The 19,207-nt window shown below is 43.8% G+C and overlaps 1 protein-coding gene across 2 annotated transcripts in view; it reads right to left on the bottom strand.

Annotated features, from left to right (window-relative positions):
- The window catches only part of HGSNAT (heparan-alpha-glucosaminide N-acetyltransferase), a 42,081-nt gene extending 23,163 nt beyond the window's left edge, over positions 1-18,918 (bottom strand). Inside the window, exons 1-2 of one of the 2 annotated variants that reach the window (XM_028124069.2) lie at positions 18,690-18,918; positions 3,182-3,297 (exon numbers count right to left, since the gene is read on the bottom strand). In XM_028124069.2, coding sequence (XP_027979870.1) covers positions 3,182-3,297; positions 18,690-18,918 — 345 coding nt within the window. The remainder of the gene's footprint in view (positions 1-3,181; positions 3,298-18,689) is intronic. The other variant, XM_088020979.1, reaches the window with a different exon arrangement.
- Positions 18,919-19,207: the final 289 nt, after the last annotated feature.

Below are 19,207 nucleotides of genomic sequence, written 5' to 3'. Positions count from 1 at the left end.
GCCACCTCCAGATCCCCTGAGGAATACTGTTCGGGAGGCTAAACAGCAATTTTCTTTTTCTTTTTTTTTTTCTCATTTACATCTTACTTTTATTTAGTCAGTTATAATGATTACTCATAGTTAACATTACAATACTAACCTTCCTCCAATTTCTGACATATTATAGGTACCTCTAGCTGTCTTGAAGCTATGAAATCGACACGTTTTCAATGTTTATGTGTTTTTCACGTGTATGTATCTTTTTTTTTAAAGATTTTATTTATTTGAGAAAGAGAGAGAATGAGAGACAGAGAGCACGAGAGGGAAGAGGGTCAGAGGGGGAAGCAGACCTCTGCTCAGCAGGGTGCCCGATGCAGGACTCGATCCTGGGACTCCAGGATCATGACCTGAGCCGAAGGCAGTCGCTTAACCAACTGAGCCACCCAGGCGCCCTCACGTGTATGTATCTTAAGTGTTTCTACTTTAAGGGAAGAGAGATAAAGAGGAAAGGGAATTCTCAATTTAACCAGATAACTGATTTCCTTCACCTGTAAGTCCACTGTTCTCAGATATTTATTCAGTTTACAAAATACAAATTATTATAATTTGCATTCTTTTGAACGTGTGTCTCTATATTTGCTTAAAGATTTTTAAATTATCATTAATGTTCAGAATTATTAAGAGGTTATGTCTCGACAGCATTTTCAGGTTTTTAACCTTTACAGGCTCATAGTGTCTTTCCAGTTTCCGGGCTAAGGTCTTTTTTGCAATTATGGGACATTTTCTACAACTATGTTTTAAGTGCAAACTCTACCACTCCTTTACTCATTTTCCTAAAACATAATTATCTCCATGCTCTTTTATTTTTTTGGTAAAGATTTATTTATTTATTTATTTATTTATTTATTTGAAAGAGGGAGAAAGAGAGAACATGCACGCAGTGGGGAGGGGCAGAGGGAAAGAATCTCAAGCAGACTCCCCGCTGAGCGTGAAGCCCTATACGGAAGTTCTCATAACCCTGAGATCATGACCTGAGCCAAAATCAAGAGTCCGACGCTTAACCGACTGAGCCATTCAGGTGCCCACATGCTCTTTAAATAAATTAGCACTATTTTTCCTGAACTAGTCTCATGTAGCTAACTCTTCTGTTTTTTGATTCTCTGATCTGTCACCAGCATCACTGTTTTGTACCCATGATTTTACTTTTTTTTATTCTAAAGATGCTTTACTTGACCTATGGCTAACACCCTGGCAATGCACTCTTTTTTCCCCCTCAACTTGTTTTTCCATAAATTTTAGGCCATTATTATCTTTTTAGAAGACATTTTGCTCATTCTCTGAATTATCTGCAGCTTTGAAATTCAGTAATGTTTTCAGGTTTCTTTTTAAGTCCTTCTCATAGGCTGATATATCTTTTGTCTTTGCTATTTTTTTAACATTATAGATTTTCTTGGCTTCACATTACTTTATAGAGCTCTCGATGGGCTTAATGAAATAAAGGAGGGATCACGTATTGCTTCATCACCTCTTCAGTTGGTACCCATACTGGGGATTCTTTTGTTTGCTTTGTAAAGCTATTTACAGTAAACAGGTCCCTATACAGACAGTCCCTGACTGACAGGGATTTGACTTATGGTTTTTCAACTTTATAACCATATGAAAGTGATATGCATTCGGTAGAAATGTACTTGGAATTCTGAATTTTCATCTTTTCCTGGGCTAGATATATGCAGCAGGACCCTCTTTCATGATGGTGGATGGTAGCGGCAAGCCAAAGCTCCCAGCCAGCCATGCAGTCATGAGGGTTAACAACTGATATGCCATAGGCTAGTATAAGTATTCTGAGAGCATTTAAGGTAGGCTAGACTAAGCTATGATATTCAGTAGGTTAGGTGTTTTAAATGCATTTTCATCTTACAGTATTTTCAATTTACAGCGGGATGCAACCCATTGAGGGAAAACCTATATATTAAAATTGCTCCCATGGGGAAGCCTGAGTGGCTCAGCTGGTTGGGCATCTGATTTAGGCTCAGGTCATGATCTCAAGGTTGTGAGATCAAGCCCCGCCTCCAGCTCCATACTGGGTGTGGAGCCTGCTTAAGATTCTCTGCCCCTCCCATTAAAAAAAATTACATAAATAAAAATTTTAAAATAAATAAATTAAATAAAAATTCCTCCTCTGAAAGCAGTACATTCTAATGCTCAATTTGGAAATAGAGAATATTTTATTTTACATAGAGGAGTAGTCTTGTACTTAAAAAGCAACAAGGTCTAGGAGTTGTACCTTCAGATAAAATAAATCCTTTATCAATAAGCAAGCAAAGGAGAAAAAAAAGGAGATGCAAAAACCAGAAAAAGACTCTTAACTATAGAAAACAAACCGATGGTTACCAGAGGGCAGATGAGTGGGCGGATGGGGGAAATAGGCGATGGGGATTAAGAGTACACTTCATGAGCACTGAGTAATGTATAGAATTGTTGAATCAGGGGCGCCTGGGTGGCTCACGGTTAAGCACCTGCCTTCGGCTCAAGTCATGATCCCGAGGTCCTGGGATCGAGCCCCACGTCTGGCTCCCTGCTCAGCGGAGAGCCTGCTTCTCCTTCTCCCTCTGCCTGCCATTCTGCCTACTTGTGCTCTCTCTATCTCTCTGTCAAATAAATAGATGGAATCTTTAGAGAAAAAAAAAAGAATTGTTGAATCTCTACATTGTACACTTAAAACTAATATTAGCACTGTATGTTAACTGTATTGGAATTAAAATTTAAAACTTAATAAAAATAAATACATCCTTTATCATCAGGAGGGCAGATCCCTGGAATAAGTGTCATACCTCAACCTGAGCCTGCCAGTTGTCCTCACTACCTTTGTCCTTGGAGAATACCCAGGTGTCTCACTCCTTCTTTCTCTGGTCCAGCAATGGGGTTATGCATCAGGCAGAGAAGTGAAATAAAACATCGCTTTCACTCATCACCAAGAACTGAGTTTTTAAAAGATGGGGAGGGGAAAAGATAAGAGACTGATGTTGCTCACTGCTAGGTATTCTCCCTGATTATCTGTCTTCTGATTCTTTCTACAGTCTATTTGTTTCCTTACCTATAAAACCGAAGTGAACATGTGAAGGGCTTCAGGTATGAGAGCATTAAGTAACATTTCAAACAGCCCCAAAGCAAACAAAATTGTGAGCATGAACATAATACCTACGTGATAACAGTGTTCGGAATTCCAGAAGACAGTCAGGTTTATTCCGCGTAGTTCATTGTGGATGAGCAGCAAAGCCTGGTCCATCTTCAGGTCTACATGCTTTTTTTTATCTAAGTCTGGTAAGAATTAGAAAAAAAAAGTTTTTAAAAAACAGACAAAGCATCTGAAAGACACGTTAGAAACAAAGTGCACCTGTGTGAACAGCGGCTTCACAGGCGTGCTTCTCAAATGCCTGCACTCAGGGGCTCTGCAGTCTCTCGTCCCTTACTACACAACTGCACGACTATGCACACATGTGCACACGCACACACACACACGTGCCCTTTTGCACACATGCCTCTACTACAGACAAGGATTCTGTTAACACCATTCACATCCTGTGTGTAAACGGACCATGTGGGAGTTTATGTTCATCACATGCTAAAGTGTGAGGGGCATTGAATTTACTAGTTTCACATATCTTCTATTTGACAATATGCCAATCTCATGAGCTGGTATTTTCTCCATTTTGCAGATGAAGAAATTAAGGCTCGAAAAGATTTGATCATTGCGCATGGCCAGAGTTCTGTGAAATCACTGTGTGAACCCAGTTTGTGTGGTTCCAAAGCCCGAACTTTCCTGGACCATGTTACTCCACTCTGAGTGCAGCTCGGGAGATGCCAGGATGCCCGGTCAGCAGGGCTCTGCAGGGATCTGCACACCCTTTAAAGTTGAGAAGCTCTGTCTTATATCACTTGGGTTTGACTTCTGAATCTCCTTCTGGTTTCCACAGCAGATTTCAAGTAAGAAGAGAGGATGAGCTTCAGTCTGAAGGGAGAAAGACCTGCTGCTTTGTATTCCCTAGGCTTAGAGCTCACCACTTTACTAGATGCTCTTTGGATGACCTAAAGACCACGACCATGAACATTCTAAATTTCACCTGTCGACTTGGTAGGCAAACAAAGAGAACTACTATTGGGTAAAGTGAAAGCAAAATGTTTCATTTAGACCAACATCCCCATTTATACTATTATATGAAAGAGAAATTAATTTGCCCTCTAGCTTCTAGGACAGAAAAGAGAGAGGGAAAGAAAGAGATACTATTTAATAACACAATGAGACAGGTAATAATCTAGGCTCTTTTTTTTTAAGAGGGAGAAGCAGATTCCCCACTGAGCAGGAAGCCCGACACGGGGCTCGATCCCAGGATGCTGGGATCATGACCTGAGCCGAAGGCAAACATTTAACCGACTCAGCCACCTAGGCGCCCCTAATCTAGCCTCTTTTATTTTGTAATATGAAAGCTTCCTTCAGGGCTCCCTGGAAAATCATGTGAACAGTTAATTGGTTAATTCAGGAAATTCTTCACTGTGGCCAGTCTAAATCCCTCATTTTATTTTATTTAAAGATTTTATTTATTCATTTGAGATAGAGCATGAGCAGGGAGAGAGGAAATTCCAAGGGGTTTAGCAGTCCTGTGCAAGAAACAGGGATGAAGACCAAATATATATTTCTTCATATAAACCACAGTTTCTCAAATTCTAATAGTGTGTACTTCATAGGACTGTTGGGAAGGCTACGGTTGATAATATATGTAATGTGGTTGGCAGAGAATCTGAAACAAAGCAACAGTTCAACACATGATAATTATAACGTCCAGGCCACATCCAACCAACACAGAGCTTCATCGGGGTTAGGGATACATGGTTAAATATTTTCCACCGTTGTTTCTGCTTTTTTCATGTAACTTCATTTCCAATTCCTTCCCATTGTAAGAAGTGATGCTATATACATCTAAAATTAACATGTTCTCCTTTTGACATAGTTCCTTAACTTCCAGGAGTGAAATTTTATAGCCTTTTAAATAGCTTTTGCTATGCATTGCCAAGTTCCTCTCCAATTCAGTTGTGCTGATTTATAAGGACACTGTGGTGACTTTTGCTCCCAGGTGATACAAATTACACACCTGAATGTGCACCAGGCCCCAACAGCCCTGTGAAATAGCTCCTGATGTCTCCATTTTCTGGATGAGGAATCTGAGGCCTGGAGAGGTCAAACAACTTGCCTCAAGTAACCCACCAGCCACCAGGACTTCACGCTGTGGCCAGTCTGACCAGCACCTGACCTCTGTGATCAGTCTCCTGAGGGTAAACCCTAGAAGCTAGGCCAGTGATTTTTAGCCTTTTTCTCCCTCACTTTTGAGCCTGATGTATAGAAAATATAATTTCCTTACTGCGTTAGGTTAGAAATAATGATTGGCAAGCTTGAAAATGTTTTCCAAATGTTTACCATCAGTACTTTCCTTTCATATTAATTGTTGGAATGTTCATTTAACCACTTAACCCCCATTAAAAAGGAGATAGCAGGCCCAGAATGGAGTCACATATGCTAAACCCCACCCAGACCTAAGACCTACCCTAACTGCTTCTTCAGCTTTGGCCAGTAATGGGGTCTTCAACCAGGCAATATGGAACTTCCTGTCAGCATCAGGAGGTAATCTGCTGATAGACCCTTTCTGTTCCCCCCCAGGAAGGTCACCTTGCTTAAAACAATGCAGTTTGGGGGAATAATTTCCTTTTTCCTCTCCCTCTCTGCCTTTAAAAACCTTTCCTTTTCTGCTGCTCAATGAAGTTCCTTTCTACACTATTTGCTAGATAGGAAGCTGCCCCATTCATGAGTTGTTGAATAAAGCCAATTTGATCTTTAAATGTACTCAGTTGTCTTTTTGTTATTTAACAGACTTGGTGGCAGCGGTGGGATTGAAGGAGACTTCCGATGACTCCAGGGAAAATGAGAAACATGGGCATGGTACCCCACAAACACTCTTGAGTTCACGGTCTCGCTCACCATGGCCAAGTGCCATGGGTAAGTTCTCTCTTGGTTCTGTGCTCTGCTCTCTGTATCAAGCCCTCGAACTAATTGCCTCTTCAGTCCACAATTCCAGGCTTTTTAAGTGGAAAACTCCAGCTCCTAATCTCGTCCCAAGTTCAACGTGGAAACTGTTGGAAGCAGTGCACAGTTCCGCACCATGGGGAGCCCCCAGTCTGCAACCCCCATCTGCTGGGGACTGCTGGTTCAACCCTTTCCCCAGCCCAAGACTTCACAGGGACTGCTGGTGGTGCACACAGGGCCTTCTACTGGCCATTCCACAGAAATTTCCAAACCCGGGATTTCGGTTCTGTTCTCAGATTCCACACTGGCAAGTGCCGGCATTTTAGTCTGCCGTTCTCCACTGGGAATCCTTCCCCAGATTCCATGTCTGTCGGGAGCAGGTGCAGTTCTCATTTGTTTGGAATCAGTCTACAGGCCCCATTCTTTGAGGTTTGCTGGTTCAACACTTTCCCCTGCCCCCAGTTCTTCAGTTACGGCTGACGTCCACAGTTTCAGTTCCTCAGATACTACTACTGGTTGCTGCAAATGTGCACATGATGGAAAGGTTAATTGTTCATGGGAATCAGGGAGGCCAAAAAAGCCACAAAAATTGGTAAGCACAAGTCAAGCATTTAAAAGCTGTTAAGAGTGCTCACCACTTAGCCCAAAGACACCTGAGTTAGGACGAGCTAGTCACAGAACCAGTAGGGTTGACACTAGGTCACCTGCCAACCTCAAGAAAAATTCTGTATGATGAAGTATAGCATGAAACACCACATAACCCCAGCCCCACAGCATATCCCTCTTCGGTATTAATCTGGCTCTGAGAAACTCAAAGGCCAAGCTAAAAAATAAATAATAAATAATAATAAAGATAAAGATAGGATCCTTAATTTCTGAAGAGTGAACTGTGCCACCATCTGGCACACTTGCTTATTTTATGCCTAAGAACTGTTGGTCCCAAAAGCTATAAATATCCACAAAAATGGCAAAATCGTACTAACGACAAGCTAGAATTACAGTGGCCATTTTGAGTAATGTTCCAATTAGATCAGCTCATTTAAGAAGTGCAGTTAAAAGTAAGGATTCCCAAATTAAATAAACAGAATGTGACACATAATTTTAATTGGTATGCAGAAGCCTCCAAAAGGTTTCAAAATGGCAAAAGAGCTCCACTAAAATATTTATTGTAAAAGACTAATGAAAAATTAAAAAACAAAAGAGGTACCTAAAACAAAAGGCTACAGAACTGAGTCAATCCCTTGCTGCTCCCCCATCCTCCTTTATCTGAGTGCTCATTCTAGTTAGCCTCTCTCTGAAGTAACTTTACATGACCATGAACAAAGTCAACCAAGTCTATGATCTTACAGGCATCCCCACATGTACCTTCAAAGGAGGGGCCCCCGTATGAGCTCCTCTCAGAGTTGGCAAGACTCAGGGATTTCCTGATAAACTGCTACATTATTCCCTTAAACAGCCAAGGGAAAACTAAAATTAAAAAACAAAACAAGAGGGATGTCTGGGTAGCTCAGCTAGTTGAGCGCTTGCCTCCGGCTCAGGTCATGATCCCAAGGTCCTGGGATGGACCCCGCATCAGGTGTGGAGGTTGCTTAAGATTCTCTCTCTTCCTCTCCCACTGCTTCACCCCCACGCTTGTGCGCACACACACACACTCTCTCTCTCCCTCAAATAAAAGGAAAAAAAAAGACAAGACTAAACAGAAAACCTTCCCAAATTCCAGTAAATTTCAGAGCTACAAACTCTCTGCTTTAAATCCCGTTCACAGCCTACAGATAGGATCCCGGAAAAACGGATAGAAGCTGGCTAAGTCCTTCTCTAAGCTAAATGTGGGAAAGAGAAGCATTCCCACATAGGTGGGTGGATAGGTCAGTCCTTCCACATCCAGACTATAACCTGAATCTTTGAGGAATTAAGAGCAACTGTCCTTTTCTTAAAAATCTTTACAAAACTAGAAATGCACATGGAGAGGCAATTCAGAGTGAACGGATTCCTTTCACTAATCTCCAAGCCTCCCCTTGTTTATCTCAAAAGGCTTGTAAATTATTGTCCTTAGAAAACCAAAGTTCTTCTTGGAGGAACTTGCATTCTTTCGCTGTGACTTTTGAGATGAAAATATCAAAAGTACAAACTCTGTGAGGTAATTCTTATCAGAAGTATAATGAAAGGAGTAATTTAGATAAATGAAATTTAGATAAATGAAAAATCATGTATCTTCTCCATAAATATTAGTAGAAAAAACTTTAGTCATCTGAGCCAGTAACCTTAACTTATTCCATCTGCCAGAAAAAAGTTAGGAACCAACTGTTCTTTTGTAAACTAGTGAGTTCTGCATTATCCTGTCTCATGGTAAAAATTGTGAAATAAAAACTACCAGGTTTCTGCTTGTATGTTAATGTCTGTCTGTCTGTCTAGCTATCTATATGTGTGTATGTGTAGATGGGTGACATTTTCTACCTCTGGAAAATTGCTAAATTGCTAAAATTAATTTGTAAAATTTAACTGGCTTATAAATTAAGTATTTCTAAATCTCAGAAATCTAACAGAAACTAACTCAAATGCTTTTTCAGGTTCATATGATCTAGGAAGACATTTGGTATTAAAGATAGTTTATGTTTGTTGGTTTAAATAGATATGTCTTTAGAGTTTTCAACATTAAATACGACACTTTTATCCTAGCCAGGTTTCCTCATCAAATATGTTCATATTATCTGTTACTACATTTGTCAACAAGAGACAGTGGCTGTCTAATGTCATATTTGAGTTATGATGTTTTGTGGGTATTCTAACCATAATTGTTAAGAACGAGTAAATTGAATAGATAGAAGTAGGTAAAAAGTTTTTATGTGAACTTTTTAAGTCGTTTCCCCAAATCTTTTTGGTAACCCTGAAACCTTAAAGTTTTGCTAAATTAAGTTGAATTCACTGAATATCCAGATCATTTCCAAATAAGATAAAATGCTGTAACATTAGTTACTGAATATAGGCTTGACCACTTTTTGCTTCCTTTTACCGAAGAACTGAAGATATTTGAGTCTATTAGTAAACATGCTTCATGCCACCCCGAGAAATTTTCTACAAAAAAAGCACATTTCTAGAAGTCATGACATTTATAAGTCTGCCTGAAAGAGGACTTCAGCTGCCTCCATTTTGACCTCAAGCTTTCTGTTGGGTTCTTCTTTCCAGCTTGTCCCTTGGCTCAGGGGGAAGACCCTGACAGCAAAGCATCCTCTGCAACATCCTCCTCAAGCAATAAGGACTGCCCAGAGCCAGCAAGATACCACCCTTGATTGACTCGAAGACAGTGGTCGACCAGAACTTCACTGCCCAGCTGCAAGCACCCACCGACCTTTGCCCCATATTTTCCTTCTATAAACCTGGAAGTATTTTCGGCACTTTGGAGACAGTTTTTTTTTTTTTTTAAGCTTTTATTTATTTGACAGTGAGAGAAAGAGCGCAAGTAGGCAGAGCTGCAGGCAGAGGGTGAGGGAGAAGCAGGCTCCCTGCTGAGCAAGGAGCCCGATGCGAGGCTCAATCCCAGGGTCCTGGGATCATGACCTGAGCCAAACGCCGACGCCCAACCAACTGAGCCACTCAGGCGCCCCACGGAGACAGTCTTTGAGACGCTGGTCTGCTATCGTCCCCGTGCTGGTGTCACTGAAATAAGTCCCTTTCTTGTTTCAACACCACTCCTCTCTCTGCCTGTGGATTCTGTCGACAGCGAGTGGCAGAAGCTGGTCTGTCCGGGACTCCCAGTGCCAGGCCCTCTTGCACCCCCTGCCCTGTTATATGCCAACTCAGAAGGCTAATGTAAAAGATAGTTCATGACTATTTACTTCCTAAAGTTCCTAAAGAACTCTAATTAATATGCAGGATCAAAGCTACGAGAAATAATAAGGGAAATATCTCCATATGCAAGAAAAGTAGGATGTGTGCTTTCACGAAAAGAAGGTATAAGGAATGGAAATGTATTTTTGTTGAAGGAAAAAAAAGGAATCCTGTCCTAAAATCAGGGTGGTTTTTTAAAGAGGGAATACATAGGGCAAAATCTGATGATAAGAAAGAAAGTTGTAGAAGATTTGTGGAAAAGGAATCTTTGAAAAGGAATTTTAATGTGTAATCGGTCTAGCTAAGATTAAAATGAATCTTTAAAAATGAGGGTTTTCTTTTTAATTCAATTAGCCAATATATAGTACATCATTAGTTTCAGATGTAGTGAGGTGTTTTTTTTTTTAAAGTAATCTCTACGCCAACGTGAGGCTCCGACTCATGACCCCGAGATCAAAGAGTCACATGCTTCACCTACTAAGCCAGCCAGGCGCCCCTAAAAATGAGTTGAAATATCAAAAGTACACTGGTGCAATATTAGAGTTTGGTTTTTCTCTCCATTAAAAGGACAAAGTTCTTTTAGGTTACTGGTCTGCTCTTAATATATTATAACCAAAAGTTTTCTTCATCTTTAAAGATGTAATCTGCCTAGAAAACAAAAATTCTGTTTTGTGGGGCACCTGGGTGGCTGAGTCGGTTAAGCGTCTGCCTTCGGCTCAGGTCATGATCCCGGGGTCCTGGGATGGAGCCCCTCGTCGGGCTCCCTGCTCAGTGGGGAGCCTGCCTCTCCCTCTCCCTTTGCCTGCCTCTCTGCCTACTTGTGCTCTGTCAGAAAAATAAATAAAATCTTAAAAAAAAAAACTTAAAAAAAATTGTTTTGTTTTTATCAGGTCTCTAGTTAGAAAAAAAAAAAACCAGAGTCTTTTCAATATTAAAATAGCTACGGCTTTGTGCAACTATTTGACTTTCTGTATTTGCCTATGAAGTCTTTGTTACTTGGTGAAATGGAAAACTAAGCATTGTTTCACAGTGATCTATGATCCTATTTAATGAAGTACCCAAATCTTCTGTTACCTTAACAAACTTCCCCAAAATCAAATTTTTTTAAATGAAGTCTTCTTGACCTTGAACTAGCTTTGGGTTTTCCAGACGATTCCTTGGAATATCTCAAAGGATTTGTTCTCCTTGTAAAAGGGAAGATATTTAACTAAATAGGCTTATCTGGTATGTTAAATTACATAGGAAGCATTGTCAAACAAATGATGCTAAACCTTCTTCGATTATACTTGCAGGGATATATGTTATTAATAAAAGTGTTCCAGAAACTGTATGAAATTCCTGAAGATCCAATAGGTATTGATACAATGTTAACACTTGTAATTCTAGTTACTATATGAAAATGTACTCACAAAAATAACCAAATTGCCTTGTCAATTCCATTGTAATGAACTTTTATCAGATCTTTAACAACAGGCATTTTTAAGTCTTTTGCCATTTACAGTTACTGTTCTACTCAGATGCTTTTACAAAAGCTTCCTGCAAATGTGATTCATCTTCAGAGAAATTCATGGAAAAGAATCTGACAAGTACTCTAGACTACGGGTTTCTGATCACTTTCTGATCATGCAACTGAACTGGGTAAAAATTTCCAGAACTATGGGGCGCCTCGGTGGCTCAGTTAAGCATCAGACTCTTGGTTTCAGCCCACTTCAGGTCATGACCTCATGGGTCATGGGACTGAGCCCTTCCTTGGGCTCCTCACACAGGGGGAGTCCGCTTGAGAATCCTTCCCTCTGCCCCTCCCCCAAGTCACACGCACATGCATGCACTCTCTCTCTCTCTCTCTAAAATAAATTTTTTAAACCAAAGGGGGGCACCTGGGTGGCTAAGTCGGTTGAGCATCTGACTCTTGGTTTCAGCTCAAGTCATGATCTCAGGGTCATGAGACTGAGCCCCACATCAGGCTCCCTGCTCAGTGGGGAGTCAGCTTGGAACTCTCTCCCTCTCCCTACTCAAGCACACACTCACTCTCTAAAATAAATAAATCTTAAAAAAAAAAAATGAATTTCCAGAACGAGTGGAAAAACAGTATTCAAGTAGGACAAGATTTAATAACATGGAACTAAATGAGCCAAGGAGGATGATAATGAATCTTTAGGACTTCTTGTTTAAAATGCTGCTGGTTCTCTAACGTTTTACTTTTCCAGATTTTAAGAAACCTTTTTCTCTTTTCTCTTAAGGTATCAACAAATTGGTAAGATATACCTTTGTGAGCAAAGATGAGACATTTACTTTTTCTCCCTACCTAATTCCTCCAGAATTTGAAAGCTCTTGGGTATTCTTCTCATAGCCATATTGTTATTTACAGAGATTCAGTGAGTCTGATCCTTGTAACCAGACACCACTGGAAACCTTGGCTAAAGCTCTGACCAGTATGTCATATTTGAGAGAGAGATGCATAGACTCAGATATGACCAAACAGCTTTAAAGAACTAAGGCTGAAGTGAAATGTTGGGACCCGGGAGCAAACAGTCAAGAAAGAATTCCTGAGACATCTTCAGTGCAAAAAGAATGGTTTTATTAAAGCATGGGAACAGGACCCATGGGCAGAAAGAGCTACACTGGGTAGTGAGGAGTGACTGATTCTATCCTTTCAAGTTGGGAGTTGGTTAGGGAATAGCCCAAGTCCCGAAGGAATTTGGAAGCAAGGCTTCCAGGACCTTGACGGGCTAGCTGTTGTCAGGATAAGGTCATTTACTACTGTCTAGTAAAACCTTAGTCATGAGACTCTTCAGATGGATTATCAGTGGGCCATATGTTTAGAGGATGATTGCTAACACGTATCTTGGCAGGGCAGGTAGAGCTAAAGTAAGTTTCTAAGGGATTATGTTTAAGATTTACAGGATCCTGGAGGTGGGGCTAATGTCAAGCTAAGGTTGCCTTTTGCCTCTAGCAAAGTATTAACATTGAGGCAGTTGAGTTCCTGGAGGAAGGTCACTCTGCCTGTCCCAAGTACTTGTCAATAAGCTATAAGTTATAGGGAAGTTTAATTTTTTTCCTGTATTTCTTTTGCCTTTGTTCTCTACATCAAGGTTGACTTTGCAGAGCTAATAAAGCCTCTTGGAAAAATTGACCTAACACCTTGCTTACAAGGTTCCAGCAAAGTAGCATTAAAAAGAGCTTATATTGGGGCACCTGAGTGGCTCAGTCAGTTTAGCAGGCCACTCTTGATCTCAGTTCAGGTCTTGATCTCAGGGTCGTGAGTTCAAGTCCCACGGTGGGCTCCACACTGGGTGTGAAGCCTACTTAAAATTTAGAATAAAAAATATTAATTTTAATTTTTTTTAAAAAAAGAGCTTATATGGTCCAAAAATAAATAAATATTTTTTTAAAGAGGGAGGGGGTGTCTGGGTGGTACAGTCAGTTGAGCATCCAACTCCTGGTTCTGCCTTGGGGTGTGATCTCAGGGTCATGGGATCGGGCCCCGTGCTGGGCTCCACACTCAGCGTGGAGTCTACTTGGGACTCTCTGCCCCTCCTCCGTTTCTCTCTCTTATAAATAAATAAATCTTTAAAAAAAATTTAAAAATAAAAGAGGAGAGGGCAACTGGCTGGCTGAGTTGGTAAAGCATGTGGACTCTTGATTTTGGGGTCATGAGCTCAAGCCCCACAGCTTACTTAAAAATAAATATTTTTTTAAAAATAGAAAAAAAACTATAACTAGCTTTTAAAAAGAAAGAGCTTATATGGTCAATCACTATTCTTGGTGCACTTAAGAAAATAATCAGGCAAAGTTTAATGCAAACAAATTAGTTTTGTTATTAAAATGAGGGTAATTATAGAGAGAAGAAATGTTTACCCCTTCGTCTGGATTAGATTCTAATCCTGTTAACTGTCTTTGAGGTTCTGTTATAAGTTGGACTGGATCCTGAATTATTCTAGTTTCCTCAAAAATTTGGCTCTGACTCTCCAAACTAATGTTTCTAATTTTCTCCCAGCCTTCTGATTTGAAATCACCAAGAACAAAGACTGCCCTTGAATCTCCTTGGAAGGGACTCCAGGTCCTCCTCACCACCCAGATGGCAGCCAGACCTCAGGGACTTAAGCCCTGGAAACGCATCTCACTGCTGAAGAAGGCTCTACCTGACATGTGGTCCTACACAAGCACCAGAGACTCCAAATTAAATTGAACAGGAAGAGGAGGAGGGCACATCAAAGTAGAGTGCTTCCTCCCAAGGTGCCAGATCAAGAATGCATAATTTTTTTTTTTAATGATTTTGTTTATTTATTTGACAGAGACAGACACAGCGAGAGAGGGAACACAAGCAGGGGGAGTGGGAGAGGGAAAAGCAGGCCTCCCGAGGAGCAGGGAGCCCCATGCGGGGCTCGATCCCAGGACCCTGGGATCATGACCTGAGCCGAAGGCAGACGCTTAACCAACTGAGCCACCCAGGCGCCCCTGTTTTGTTTTAATCTTTGTGAGATTCATAGGCCACAATTTCAAGGTTTACAGTCTTTAAGCTAGTCATTCTCTTCATTCCTTTCTGATGGTTCATGTATTAAGGAAATCATTTGCACGGTGGTTAGTGGCTGCAAACATGTATTGAGACCTTTTGAGAGAATATAACACACCAGGGAGACTACTATGATTATTACAAGCAGCATAATCCCAAGGTCTGGAGTGCATTTCAGAGACACTTGGGTCCCCAAGACCCAAACCAATCAAAATCAAAATCAACAAAGTCAAAGAAAGACCCTGTTGAAGGAGTCACCTCTGTAAGCCAGGTGGCTTGCTCAGTGATCTTATGTCCGAGTTTCAACTTCCCCAGAAGTATTAATTCAGATGCAGCAGGTTGGTTTGGCCATAGTTCAGATATCTCTTTTTTTGGCTAAAATATAACCAAGGGCTATCCTATTATTAAGAACAACTTTGGACAGAGAGTCGAAGGATCTTTATTGGGCAGCTATTGTCTTAACAATGGATTTTGCAATATCTTTAAGAGTTAAGGAGAGGCCCACAGTTAGATAGACTAAGAAGCATTTATAATGATAACCACCATAGACAAAGACAAACTCTTTGGGGGCACAAATTACTTCCTGCTAAGGTGGCGCGGTTAATGGATTCATTCACAGGGATTGTTTGTATTTGCCTGTTCAAGCCAAAGGGTCAGCTAGGTTTCCTCTTAGCCTAAAATAAAAAGTTGTTCTAAATTCCACAAGTTACCCACCTTAGCAGTGGCCTGGGAGATACAGATGATGGTGTTATCTTTCCAGGCCAGTGCCAGAGTAAAGGACAGAAAAGGAGGAAGAAAGAGTTTCATGTTTAGAGTATGAAGTCTTGGGGCGCCTGGGTGGCTCAGTCGTTAAGCACCTGCCTTCAGCTCAGATCATGATCCTGGGGTCCTGGGATCAAGTCCCGTGTCATCCGGCTCCCTGCTCCACGGGGAGCCTGCTTCTCCCTCTCCCTCTGCCACTCCCCCTGCTTGTGCTCTCTGTCAAATAAATAAATAATCTAAAAAAAAAAGCAAAAACAAATAAAAAAACAAGGTGCCTATGGATACCACACAAAGGATCAATAAAATTTCATGTAAAGCTCCAAGAACCACAGGGCTGAGAGCGGTGTTAGAGCCTTATACTTTGATCACACCTCTCGGTTAAGCTGAGAGTCTGATCAAAAGGTAGAAATTGTTAAAAAGGAAACATATGGCCCCAAATGGAATCACTTATGCTACACCCCACCAAGACTTAATACCTACCCTAACTGCACCTTCACCTCTCAGAAAAGTGACCTTTAAGCAGCCAACAGAACTTCCTCGTCAGCACCAGAAGGTAATCCACTGATGGACCCCTTCCATTACCCCCTAGGAGAGCATCCTGGTCTAAAAATGCATTCTTTGCTAATAATTTCCTTTTCTCCTCTCCCTCTCGGCCTTTTAAAACCTTTCCTTCTCTGCAGCTTGAGGGAGCTCCTTTCTATCTGCTAGATGATACTGGCCGATTCATTAATTATTGAATAAAGCCAATTTGATCTTTACATTTACCCAGATGAGTTTTTGTTCTTTAACACCCCTTCCATCTTGAGGCTCTTCTTAGGATTTGTATCATTTCTTTACATAGCACAGATGTTAAGTCCTCTGTCATACCTGTCACGCCATGTTTTCAAATAGTTCTTTTTAGTTCCCCTTGTTCAGTTTTGATAGTTTTCATTTTCAAATTTATAGTCACTATTTACTGACCTTTTTCCTCTGTAATTGTTTTACATATCATCATCCCTTCATAGTTGGAATAAGTAATGCTTTTATTCATATTCCTAAGTCTTTAGTAGTGGGTTGAGTAAAGTTCTTGATTTATGCTTCAACTTTCATACGAATTTCAGACTTTAACAGGCCTTTTTTTTTTTTTTAAGATTTTATTTATTTGACAGAGAAAGACACAGCAAGAGAAGGAACACAAGCGGGGGGAGTGGGAGAGGGAGAAGCAGGCTTCCCGCGGAGCAGGGAGCCCGATGCGGGGCTCGATGCGGAGCTCGATCCCAGCACCCTGGGATCATGAACTGAGCCGAAGGCAGACGCTTAACCACTGAGCCACCCAGGCGACCCTTTAACAGGCCTTAATAATCATCATAAGGATGCAACTCCCAAGCGATCCACTATGACATCTAAATCGAACTTGATGCTCAGTTTCAAGAAAAAGCTGCCAATTTCTGATACTGATGACCTTAGAAATACCAGGGCAACACTCAAGGAGCATTATATTCAAAACAACGATTCTCTCCTCCTCCCCTGTCTACAGTGTCCTGATGAGGACATAACCCAGATAAAGTCACCTTTCAATAATGCCCGAGTAACTGTGCTGTTTGTATATTAGACTTTTATTTTGTTTCCAAATCTTTAATTTCTGGTTCTACCTCTCTGCTCATGAGTATCTTTGTGTAACAAATTTTCAAAGACATTGTCTTTTTTTTTTTTTTCTAAGTAAACTTGGGTCCTCAAATCAAACGAAAATGGAGTTCTTAGCAGGAAGTTGTCCAGCCCAAACCTGGACTCCAGGTGGCACTAAAAGCCTAGCTGTCCTCTCAGCACAGCCTCATGAAGGTTCTGGAGTAGATCACTTAAGAATATTAATATGTTATTCCTCACTCCACAGAATTACTACTTACAAACCACCTTTTTCTAAAATAAATACCGCTATTAATTGGTGCTAAAATACAAAGAAAAAGCATTGCACGAGATCTGTCCCTGACAACTTATGATTGGCCTGATTACGTAACCTCTTAGGGTCCGTTTCCTCCAATACAAAAGGGGAGTAGAGGGGACAGAGTCAGGGGTGGGGGAGGCAGTAATACAAAATGTAATCTGCTAAGATGGTTTTTCAAAATTCATTTTGTCCTTGCCCTACAAGACTCTGTTTGGGAACAGGAGCATTCTGAACTACACGCACTGACGCCCAAACCCCCCTATTCTGATACAGAAAAGGGGATGGGGGCGGGGAGAGAGGCAGGGGATAGGCAGACCTTTCCCCAAACCCTGACCAAATAGTGTTTGGTTTGTTACAGTTGACTGATCCCACAATCCTTGAACAAAGCGTCCCCTGGGGAGGAGCGGGGGACTATCATCTCCTGGGGCCCTGGAATTCCCGTTTCGGGGGCTCTAGGGGAGTATTTTTCACCATTTCCCCCGGGGTGTTGGGGGACCAGGCAAATGAGGAAAACGCCAGAGGAGCTGAGTGCCCACACTCCCAGCCCCGCAGTAGAATCACCCGCAGCAAAGACACCCCGCACCGCCCCTCCCAGGCCAACAACCGTGTGCCGTGGCTTCCCAGCAAACCGCAGGGCGCCAGCAAACCCAGGCCTCAACTGTCCCTCGCATCACCTTAGCCGTAAAACGTGCCGAAGGGCGCTCGAGACTGGGCTTCGAGTTTCGACAACCAGCTCCTGCGATCAACACCCTCCCCGCGCCCCGCTAGCTGAGTTTTTATTCTACGTCGGACGTTTACTCGGGAGTTACGTGCCGGCGCGGCGGGAGCCTTTCCCCCGCGCAGCTGCGGGTCGGGGTTGCGGCGCTGCGTGCCCCGCCACCACGGCCGCCTGGCAGAGCAGCGGCCGGGGCTCCAGCTTCCCAGCTTCCCCCCCCCGCGCACCAGGCCACAAGCCAAGTCCTCTGTCCTCTTCGCGGAACGGACTTCGTTTGCGCACAAGTCCCCGCAAACAGTAAGCTCGGGGAGGACTGGACATCGGATACACCCCTCTCTTGGCCAGCCCGTCTCTTATTTAGCTTTGCATTGGGGGAGTAACAGGTCTCCCCACCGAAGGCATTCTACTGTAAGACAGAAGTCGCCTGGAGACCTAGGTGCCCTGCTCGGGGCGTGCGGGCGGCCGGGGGAAGCGGGGAGGCGCGGGGCGGCCCCTAGGTGCCCTGCTCGGCGGCTCTCCCGGCGGCTCGCGGCCCTCCCGCGTTTCCCGTCGGGGGGGCGCTTTTTGGACGTGGGGGTCGGGCCCCTCCACGGCACCAGTCCCCCAAGGCCGCGAGGCTAACCCGCGCGGTGTCTGCGCCAACACCGAGAGACTCCCGGCCCGGGGGCGCACACTACAACGCAAAGGAAACAGAAACTAGTTCCGGAGACGGGCTTTTTCCCGAGCGCTCGCCCGCGGCACTGCCCCGGCCGGGAGGGGGCGGTGCGTCGCCCCGGGGGAGGGCACAGTCGCGCGGCCCGCAGCTGGCCGCGCCCCCCAGCGGAACCCGCGCGGCGGGAGCGGGGCGCAGCGGCGCGGTGTCCGCCGAGCCGCCCCGGCCGGAGCCGCGGCCCGCACTCACCTCGCGGCGGGGCGGTCTCGGCGTCGCGCTCCGGGGAGCCTCCGGGGGCCAGCAGCGCGGCGCTCAGCACCGACGCCGCCAGCAGCAGCGCGGCCAGCGCCCGGCCCGCGCCCCGCGGCCCGGTCATGCCGCCCGCCGCCGCCTCGGCCGCCGCTCCTCTGCCGCCGCCGCCGCCGCCGTGCTCCCGGGCCCTGCGCTTCTCTGCGGCGCACGGCCGCGCGCCCGTCATCGCCTCCCTCCCGGCCGCCGTCACCGCCGCCGCCTGACTCACCCGCGGGGGCGGGGCCGCCAGCGCTGGAGGGCCGGGGGGCGGGGGGGGGGCTGCCCCGGCGTCGGGCCGGGGGACGCGGGCACGGTGAAGAGCCGGATCCGCTCCCAGCGCGCCGTGTTCTTTGTCCCGCGGGGAGCGGCCGTCTGCGGCCCACGAGCCACGGCTCCCCGGTCTCTGGCCACTGCCCTGAGCCACAGTCTGCTCAGTTCCTGGGTCCAGTCACTCACCGTACAAACGGGCGTTCGTG

The sequence above is a fragment of the Eumetopias jubatus genome, unplaced genomic scaffold (assembly GCF_037043125.1).
Source record: "Eumetopias jubatus isolate StellerSeaLion01/CBP00866 unplaced genomic scaffold, mEumJub1_p1.0 scaffold_2, whole genome shotgun sequence".
NCBI lineage: Eukaryota > Metazoa > Chordata > Mammalia > Carnivora > Otariidae > Eumetopias > Eumetopias jubatus.
The sequence above is the reverse complement of the archived record's forward strand: the minus strand, read 5'-3'. Positions and strand labels throughout refer to the sequence as shown.